This window comes from Oncorhynchus clarkii, chromosome 21 (genome assembly GCF_045791955.1).
Source record: "Oncorhynchus clarkii lewisi isolate Uvic-CL-2024 chromosome 21, UVic_Ocla_1.0, whole genome shotgun sequence".
In the NCBI taxonomy this organism is placed as follows: Eukaryota; Metazoa; Chordata; class Actinopteri; order Salmoniformes; family Salmonidae; genus Oncorhynchus; species Oncorhynchus clarkii.
This window is the reverse complement of record NC_092167.1, coordinates 51,923,305-51,934,346: the sequence shown is the minus strand read 5'-3', so window position 1 is coordinate 51,934,346 and position 11,042 is coordinate 51,923,305. Positions and strand designations below refer to the sequence as shown.

Sequence of the window (11,042 nt, the reverse complement as noted above, 5' to 3'; positions counted from 1 at the left end):
ATAGACACTACAGTATTAATAACATATACCAGTCTGGTCCTGTCTGGATCTATAACACAGCAGCTCCTACATCATGACATAGACACTACAGTATTAATAACATATACCAGTCTGGTCCTGTCTGGCTCTATAACACAGCAGCTCCTACATCATGACATAGACACTACAGTATTAATAACATATACCAGTCTGGTCCTGTCTGGCTCTATAACACAGCAGCTCCTACATCATGACATAGACACTACAGTATTAATAACATATACCAGTCTGGTCCTGTCTGGCTTTATAACACAGCAGCTCCTACATCATGACATAGACACTACAGTATTAATAACATATACCAGTCTGGTCCTGTCTGGCTCTATAACACAGCAGCTCCTACATCATGACATAGACACTACAGTATTAATAACATATACCAGTCTGGTCCTGTCTGGATCTATAACACAGCAGCTCCTACATCATGACATAGACACTACAGTATTAATAACATATACCAGTCTGGTCCTGTCTGGCTCTATAACACAGCAGCTCCTACATCATGACATAGACACTACAGTATTAATAACATATACCAGTCTGGTCCTGTCTGGATCTATAACACAGCAGCTCCTACATCATGACATAGACACTACAGTATTAATAACATATACCAGTCTGGTCCTGTCTGGCTCTATAACACAGCAGCTCCTACATCATGACATAGACACTACAGTATTAATAACATATACCAGTCTGGTCCTGTCTGGCTCTATAACACAGCAGCTCCTACATCATGACATAGACACTACAGTATTAATAACATATACCAGTCTGGTCCTGTCTGGCTTTATAACACAGCAGCTCCTACATCATGACATAGACACTACAGTATTAATAACATATACCAGTCTGGTCCTGTCTGGCTCTATAACACAGCAGCTCCTACATCATGACATAGACACTACAGTATTAATAACATATACCAGTCTGGTCCTGTCTGGATCTATAACACAGCAGCTCCTACATCATGACATAGACACTACAGTATTAATAACATATACCAGTCTGGTCCTGTCTGGCTTTATAACACAGCAGCTCCTACATCATGACATAGACACTACAGTATTAATAACATATACCAGTCTGGTCCTGTCTGGCTTTATAACACAGCAGCTCCTACATCATGACATAGACACTACAGTATTAATAACATATACCAGTCTGGTCCTGTCTGGATCTATAACACAGCAGCTCCTACATCATGACATAGACACTACAGTATTAATAATAATAAGTTAATATATAACCTATATATAGTAGGTGGGGATACAGGCACGGGGACACAGACAGGGATACAGGCACGGGGTTACAGGCACGGGGTTACAGGCACGGGGTTACAGGCACGGGGTTACAGGCACGGGGTTACAGGCACGGGGACACAGACACGGGGACACAGACAGGGATACAGGCACGGGGTTACAGGCACGGGGTTACAGGCACGGGGACACAGGCACGGGGACACAGACACGGGGACACAGACACGGGGACACAGACACGGGGACACAGACACGCACAAAGCTACAGGCACAAAGCTACAGACAGATAAAAACATACCTTTTTAATCCTCTTGCAGGGACACTTCAGTTTGACCCTGTGGGAACATTTATCCTCACAATGTCCTGGGTGACACAGATCCTTACAATGATGACCACAACTCAACTGGAGAGAGAAGAGAGAGAGAGAGAGAGAGAGAGAGAGAGACAGAGAGAGAGACAGAGACAGAGAGAGAGACAGAGACAGAGAGAGAGACAGAGACAGAGAGAGAGACAGAGAGAGAGACAGAGAGAGAGACAGAGAGAGAGACAGAGAGAGAGACAGAGAGAGAGACAGAGAGAGAGACAGAGAGAGAGACATGTCCTTACAATAATGACCACAACTCAAAAAGAGAGAGAGAGAGACAGAGAGAGAGAGAGAGACAGAGAGAGAGAGAGACAGAGAGAAAGAGAGAGAGAGAGACATGTCCTTACAATAATGACCACAACTCAACTAGAGAGAGAGAGAGAGAGAGAGACATGTCCTTACAATAATGACCTCAACTCAACTAGAGTGAGACAGAGAGATACAGAGAAAGAGAGAGAGAGAGAGAGAGAGAGAGAGAGAGAGAGAGAGAGAGAGACAGAGACAGAGGGAGAGACCTGAAGCTGTCCCACCAGAGGCTGTCCCACCAGAGGCTGTCCCAACAGAGGCTGTCCCACCCGAAGCTGTCCCACCCGAAGCTGTCCCACCAGAGCCTGTCCCACCCGAAGCTGTCCCACCAGAGCCTGTCCCACCAGAGGCTGTCCCACCAGAGGCTGTCCCACCCGAGGCATTCCCACCCGAGGCATTCCCACCCGAGGCTGTCCCACCCGAGGCTGTCCCACCCGATGCTGTCCCACCAGAGGCTGTCCCACCAGAGGCTGTCCCACCAGAGGCTGTCCCAACCGAAGCTGTCCCACCAGAGCCTGTCCCACCAGAGCCTGTCCCACCCGAAGCTGTCCCACCAGAGCCTGTCCCACCAGAGCCTGTCCCACCAGAGGCTGTCCAGAGGCATTCCCACCCGAGGCTGTCCCACCCGAGGCTGTCCCACCCGAGGATGTCCCACCAGAAGCTGTCCCACCAGAGCCTGTCCCACCAGAGCCTGTCCCACCAGAGGCTGTCCCACCAGAGGCTGTCCCACCCGAGGCTTTACCACCCGAGGCTTTACCACCCGAGGCTGTCCCACCCGAGGCTGTCCCACCAGAGGCTGTCCCACCCGAAGCTGTCCCACCAGAGCCTGTCCCACCAGAGCCTGTCCCACCAGAGCCTGTCCCACCCGAGGCTGTCCCACCCGAGGCTGTCCCACCCGAGGCTGTCCCACCCGAGGCTTTACCACCCGAGGCTTTACCACCCGAGGCTGTCCCACCCGAGGCTGTCCCACCCGAGGCTGTCCCACCCGAGGCTTTACCACCCGAGGCTGTCCCACCCGAGGCTGTCCCACCCGAGGCTGTCCCACCAGAAGCTGTCCCACCAGAAGCTTTACCACCCGAGGCTGTCCCACCCGAGGCTGTCCCACCCGAGGCTTTACCACCCGAGGCTGTCCCACCCGAGGCTGTCCCACCCGAGGCTGTCCCACCAGAAGCTGTCCCACCAGAAGCTGTCCCACCAGAAGCTGTCCCACCCGAGGCTGTCCCACCAGAGTATCCTGTCCCACCAGCAAAGTGGGTAACACAGAGTATCCACCCACTGTGATTGGATACTCTGTGATACTCTGTGTTACCCACCCAATCATTGTGGGTGGATACTCTGTGTTACCCACCCAATCACTGTGGGTGGATACTCTGTGTTACCCACCCAATCACCGTGGGTGGATACTCTGTGTTACCCACCCAATCACCGTGGGTGGATACTCTGTGTTACCCACCCAATCACTGTGGGTGGATACTCTGTGTTACCCACCCAATCACCGTGGGTGGATACTCTGTGTTACCCACCCAATCACTGTGGGTGGATACTCTGTGTTACCCACCCAAACACTGTGGGTGGATACTCTGTGTTACCCACCCAATCACTGTGGGTGGATACTCTGTGTTACCCACCCAATCACCGTGGGTGGATACTCTGTGTTACCCACCCAATCACCGTGGGTGGATACTCTGTTACCCACCCAATCACTGTGAGTGGATACTCTGTTACCCACCCAATCACCGACAGTAATGACAGTAATGTCTCAGCAGTGAGTAACACACCAGACAGTAATGTCTCAGTGAGTAACAACACACCAGACAGTAATGTCTCAGCAGTGAGTAACAACACACCAGACAGTAATGTCTCAGTGAGTAACAACACACCAGACAGTAATGTCTCAGTGAGTAACAACACACCAGACAGTAATGTCTCAGCAGTGAGTAACAACACACCAGACAGTAATGTCTCAGTGAGTAACAACACACCAGACAGTAATGTCTCAGCAGTGAGTAACAACACACCAGACAGTAATGTCTCAGCAGTGAGTAACAACACACCAGACAGTAATGTCTCAGTGAGTAACAACACACCAGACAGTAATGTCTCAGCAGTGAGTAACAACACACCAGACAGTAATGTCTCAATGAGTAACAACACACCAGACAGTAATGTCTCAGCAGTGAGTAACAACACACCAGACAGTAATGTCTCAGCAGTGAGTAACAACACACCAGACAGTAATGTCTCAGCAGTGAGTAACAACACACCAGACAGTAATGTCTCAGTGAGTAACAACACACCAGACAGTAATGTCTCAGCAGTGAGTAACAACACACCAGACAGTAATGTCTCAGTGAGTAACAACACACCAGACAGTAATGTCTCAGTGAGTAACAACACACCAGACAGTAATGTCTCAGCAGTGAGTAACAACACACCAGACAGTAATGTCTCAGTGAGTAACAACACACCAGACAGTAATGTCTCAGCAGTGAGTAACAACACACCAGACAGTAATGTCTCAGCAGTGAGTAACAACACACCAGACAGTAATGTCTCAGTGAGTAACAACACACCAGACAGTAATGTCTCAGCAGTGAGTAACAACACACCAGACAGTAATGTCTCAATGAGTAACAACACACCAGACAGTAATGTCTCAGCAGTGAGTAACAACACACCAGACAGTAATGTCTCAGCAGTGAGTAACAACACACCAGACAGTAATGTCTCAGCAGTGAGTAACAACACACCAGACAGTAATGTCTCAGCAGTGAGTAACAACACACCAGACAGTAATGTCTCAGCAGTGAGTAACACACCAGACAGTAATGTCTCAGTGAGTAACAACACACCAGACAGTAATGTCTCAGCAGTGAGTAACAACACACCAGACAGTAATGTCTCAGCAGTGAGTAACAACACACCAGACAGTAATGTCCCAGCAGTGAGTAACAACACACCAGACAGTAATGTCTCAGTGAGTAACAACACACCAGACAGTAATGTCTCAGCAGTGAGTAACACACCAGACAGTAATGTCTCAGCAGTGAGTAACAACACACCAGACAGTAATGTCCCAGCAGTGAGTAACACACCAGACAGTAATGTCTCAGCAGTGAGTAACAACACACCAGACAGTAATGTCTCAGCAGTGAGTAACAACACACCAGACAGTAATGTCTCAGCAGTGAGTAACAACACACCAGACAGTAATGTCTCAGCAGTGAGTAACAACACACCAGACAGTAATGTCTCAGCAGTGAGTAACAACACACCAGACAGTAATGTCCCAGCAGTGAGTAACAACACACCAGACAGTAATGTCTCAGCAGTGAGTAACAACACACCAGACAGTAATGTCCCAGCAGTGAGTAACAACACACCAGACAGTAATGTCTCAGCAGTGAGTAACAACACACCAGACAGTAATGTCTCAGTGAGTAACAACACACCAGACAGTAATGTCTCAGCAGTGAGTAACAACACACCAGACAGTAATGTCCCAGCAGTGAGTAACAACACACCAGACAGTAATGTCTCAGTGAGTAACAACACACCAGACAGTAATGTCCCAGCAGTGAGTAACACACCAGACAGTAATGTCTCAGCAGTGAGTAACAACACACCAGACAGTAATGTCCCAGCAGTGAGTAACAACACACCAGACAGTAATGTCTCAGTGAGTAACAACACACCAGACAGTAATGTCCCAGCAGTGAGTAACAACACACCAGACAGTAATGTCTCAGTGAGTAACAACACACCAGACAGTAATGTCCCAGCAGTGAGTAACACACCAGACAGTAATGTCTCAGCAGTGAGTAACAACACACCAGACAGTAATGTCTCAGCAGTGAGTAACACACCAGACAGTAATGTCTCAGCAGTGAGTAACAACACACCAGACAGTAATGTCTCAGTGAGTAACAACACACCAGACAGTAATGTCCCAGCAGTGAGTAACAACACACCAGACAGTAATGTCCCAGCAGTGAGTAACAACACACCAGACAGTAATGTCCCAGCAGTGAGTAACAACACACCAGACAGTAATGTCTCAGCAGTGAGTAACAACACACCAGACAGTAATGTCCCAGCAGTGAGTAACAACACACCAGACAGTAATGTCTCAGTGAGTAACAACACACCAGACAGTAATGTCTCAGCAGTGAGTAACAACACACCAGACAGTAATGTCTCAGTGAGTAACAACACACCAGACAGTAATGTCCCAGCAGTGAGTAACACACCAGACAGTAATGTCCCAGCAGTGAGTAACAACACACCAGACAGTAATGTCTCAGCAGTGAGTAACAACACACCAGACAGTAATGTCTCAGCAGTGAGTAACAACACACCAGACAGTAATGTCTCAGCAGTGAGTAACAACACACCAGACAGTAATGTCCCAGCAGTGAGTAACAACACACCAGACAGTAATGTCTCAATGAGTAACAACACACCAGACAGTAATGTCTCAGCAGTGAGTAACAACACACCAGACAGTAATGTCTCAGTGAGTAACAACACACCAGACAGTAATGTCTCAGCAGTGAGTAACAACACACCAGACAGTAATGTCTCAGCAGTGAGTAACAACACACCAGACAGTAATGTCTCAGTGAGTAACAACACACCAGACAGTAATGTCTCAGCAGTGAGTAACAACACACCAGACAGTAATGTCCCAGCAGTGAGTAACAACACACCAGACAGTAATGTCTCAGTGAGTAACAACACACCAGACAGTAATGTCTCAGTGAGTAACAACACACCAGACAGTAATGTCCCAGCAGTGAGTAACAACACACCAGACAGTAATGTCTCAGCAGTGAGTAACAACACACCAGACAGTAATGTCCCAGCAGTGAGTAACAACACACCAGACAGTAATGTCTCAGTGAGTAACAACACACCAGACAGTAATGTCCCAGCAGTGAGTAACACACCAGACAGTAATGTCCCAGCATATCTGCCTTGGAAGTTTCAGGACTGGTATTTCTATAAATGAATGAAAAGCATATTTTTGGGGGGTGAGGGGGGTGGAGGGGCGTGAGGGGGGTGTTTGGCATCATTTTTATTTATTGACTCTTTCAGCGGGTAAAAGCTGCTAACGGAAAGGCTGAGAAAAAGGCACAGTGTGGATATCTGATGTTCTTGGAATGGGTCGCTGAGAGGCCGTCACAGCTCCTGCCTACGGGACACAGAACCACCAAAATTGTTCCCAGGTGTGTGTGTGTGTGTGTGTTAGTGTGTATGTCGACTGTGTATGTGTTAGTGTGTGTCGACTGTGTGTGTGTGTGTGTCGACTGTGTGTGTGTGTGTGTGTGTCGACTGTGTGTGTGTGTGTCTGTGTGTGTCGACTGTGTGTGTGTGTGTGTGTGTGTGTGTCGACTGTGTGTGTGTGTGTCGACTGTGTGTGTGTGTCGACTGTGTGTGTGTGTTAGTGAGTGTGTGTTAGTGTGTGTGTGTTAGTGTGTGTGTGTTTTAGTGTGTGTGTGTGTTAGTGTGTGTGTTAGTGTGTGTTAGTGTGTGTGTGTGTCGACTGTGTGTGTGTGTGTCGACTGTGTGTGTGTGTCGACTGTGTGTGTGTGTGTTTTAGTGTGTGTGTGTGTTAGTGTGTGTGTGTGTTAGTGTGTGTGCGCGTGTGTGTGTGTGCGTGTGCGTGTGTGTGCGTGTGTGTGTGTGTGTGTGTTAGTGTGTGTGTGTTAGTGTGTGTGTGTGTGTTAGTGTGTGAGTGTGTGTGTGTGTGTTAGTGTGTGTGTGTGTGTGTGTGTGTGTGTGTGTGTGTGTGTGTGTGTGTGTGTGTGTGTTTGTGTGTTTGTGTGTTAGTGTGTGTGTGTGTGTGTGTGTGTGTGTTTGTGTGCAACCTTAAAACATAAACACACTGGCGCCACTGAGCTGCATCGATTATCCATCAGTGGAAAAACATGCTCTCAGAGTGAGGGGGGGAGGGGGTGTGAGAGGAGGAGGGTGTGAGAGGGAGAGAGAGGGAGGAGGGTGTGAGGGGGGGAGAGGGAGGAGGGTGTGAGGGGGGGAGGAGACGGAGAGAGAAGGAGAGGGGGAGAGAGGAGGGGAGAGGGAGGGAGGAGACGGAGAGAGAAGGAGAGGGGGAGGGTGTGAGGGGGGGGAGAGGGGGAGGGTGTGAGGGGGGGAGAGAGGGGGAGGGTGTGAGGGGGGAGAGATGGGGAGGGTGTGAGGGGGGAGAGAGGGGGAGGGTGTGAGGGGGGAGAGAGGGGGAGGGTGTGAGAGGGAGAGAGAAGGAGAGGGTGGGAGAGGGTGAGAGAAGGAGAGGGTGGGAGAGGGTGAGAGAAGGAGAGGGTGGGAGAGGGAGAGGGGGGAGAGGGAGGAGAGGATGGGAGAGGAGGGGAGAGGGAGAGGAGGGGAGAGGGAGAGAGAGGGGGAGGGTGGGAGAGGGGGAGGGTGGGAGAGGGAGGAGGGAGAGGGGGGAGGAGACGGAGAGAGAAGGAGAGGGGGAGAGAGGGAGAGGGGAGGAGAGGGTGGGAGAGGGAGGAGAGGGTGGGAGAGGGAGGAGAGGGTGGGAGAGGGGGAGAGGGGGGAGAGGAGAGAGGACTTTAGAGAGACCCACACAGAGAGAGGACTGTAGAGAGACCCACACAGAGAGAGGACTGTAGAGAGACCCACACAGAGAGCATACCTGTTTAGGACATTGGTTCTTACAGGACCCCAGATCAGCTTTAGTCTCATCTTCCGCACTTCTGAACGTCCTAGAGAAAGGGCAGTAGATGTTGACAGACAGTGATAATGACAGATGTTGACAGACAGTGATAATGACAGATGTTGACAGACATGTTAAGTGTAGACAGACAGTGATAGATGTTGGCAGACACTGATAATTATAGATGTTGACAGACAGTGATAATGATAAATGTTGACAGACAGTGATATATAGATGTTGACAGACAGTGATATATAGATGTTGACAGACAGTGATAGATGTTGACAGAAAGTGATAATAATAGATGTTGACAGACAGTGATAATTATAGATGTTGACAGACAGTGATATATAGATGTTGACAGACAGTGATATATAGATGTTGACAGACAGTGATAGATGTTGACAGATAGCGATAATGATAGATGTTGACAGACAGTGATAATGATAGATGTTGACAGACAGTGATAATGATAGATGTTGACAGACAGTGATAATGACAGATGTTGACAGACATTGATAATGATAGATGTTGACAGACAGTGATAATGATAGATGTTGACAGACAGTGCTATATAGATGTTGACAGTGATATATAGATGTTGACAGTGATATATAGATGTTAACAGACAGTGATATATAGATGTTGACAGACAGTGATAATAATAGATGTTGACAGACAGTGATAATGATATATGTTGACAGACAGTGATAATGATATATGTTGACAGACAGTGATAATGATAGATGTTGACAGACAGTGATAATGACAGATGTTGACAGACAGTGATAATGATAGATTTTGTCAGACAGTGATAATGATAGATGTTGGCAGACAGTATTAATGATAGATGTTGACAGACAGTGATAATGATAGATGTTGACAGACAGTGATAGATGTTGACAGACAGTGATATATAGATGTTGACAGACAGTGATAGATGTTGACAGACAGTGATAATGACAGATGTTGACAGACAGTGATAATGATATATGTTGACAGACAGTGATAATGACAGATGTTGACAGACAGTGATAATGATATATGTTGACAGACAGTGATAATGATAGATGTTGACAGACAGTGATATATAGATGTTGACAGACAGTGATATATAGATGTTGACAGACAGTGATAATGATAGATGTTGACAGACAGTGATAATGACAGATGTTGACAGACAGTGATAATAATAGATGTTGACAGACAGTGATAATGATAGATGTTGACAGACAGTGATATATAGATGTTGACAGACAGTGATATATAGATGTTGACAGACAGTGATATATAGATGTTGACAGACAGTGATAATGATAGATGTTGACAGACAGTGATAATGACAGATGTTGACAGACAGTGATAATGATAGATGTTGACAGACAGTGATATATAGATGTTGACAGACAGTGATATATAGATGTTGACAGACAGTGATAATAATAGATGTTGACAGACAGTGATAATGATATATGTTGACAGACAGTGATATATAGATGTTGACAGACAGTGATATATAGATGTTGACAGACAGTGATAATAATAGATGTTGACAGACAGTGATAATGATATATGTTGACAGACAGTGATAATGATAGATGTTGACAGACAGTGATATATAGATGTTGACAGACAGTGATATATAGATGTTGACAGACAGTGATAATGATAGATGTTGACAGACAGTTATAATGACAGATGTTGACAGACAGTGATAATGATATATGTTGACAGACAGTGATAATGATAGATGTTGACAGACAGTGATATATAGATGTTGACAGACAGTGATATATAGATGTTGACAGACAGTGATATATAGATGTTGACAGACAGTGATAATGATAGATGTTGACAGACAGTGATATATAGATGTTGACAGACAGTGATATATAGATGTTGACAGACAGTGATAATGATAGATGTTGACAGACAGTTATAATGACAGATGTTGACAGACAGTGATAATGATATATGTTGACAGACAGTGATAATGATATATGTTGACAGACAGTGATAATGATAGATGTTGACAGACAGTGATATATAGATGTTGACAGACAGTGATATATAGATGTTGACAGACAGTGATATATAGATGTTGACAGACAGTGATAATGATAGATGTTGACAGACAGTGATCATGACAGATGTTGACAGACAGTGATAATGATATATGTTGACAGACAGTGATAATGATAGATGTTGACAGACAGTGATATATAGATGTTGACAGACAGTGATATATAGATGTTGACAGACAGTGATATATAGATGTTGACAGACAATGATACAGTTGATGTCCGAAGTTTACATACACCTTAGCCAAATATTCCTGACATTTAATCCCAGTAAAAATTCCCTGTTTTAGGTCAGTTAAGATCACCACTTTAAT

General features: G+C 46.3%; 1 protein-coding gene across 1 annotated transcript in view; it reads right to left on the bottom strand.

Annotated features, from left to right (window-relative positions):
- The window catches only part of LOC139379134 (nuclear transcription factor, X-box binding-like 1), a 90,340-nt gene that overhangs the window by 11,931 nt on the left and 67,367 nt on the right, over positions 1–11,042 (bottom strand). Inside the window, exons 19-20 of the mRNA XM_071121964.1 lie at positions 8,627–8,696; positions 1,597–1,701 (exon numbers count right to left, since the gene is read on the bottom strand). Coding sequence (XP_070978065.1) covers positions 1,597–1,701; positions 8,627–8,696 — 175 coding nt within the window. The remainder of the gene's footprint in view (positions 1–1,596; positions 1,702–8,626; positions 8,697–11,042) is intronic.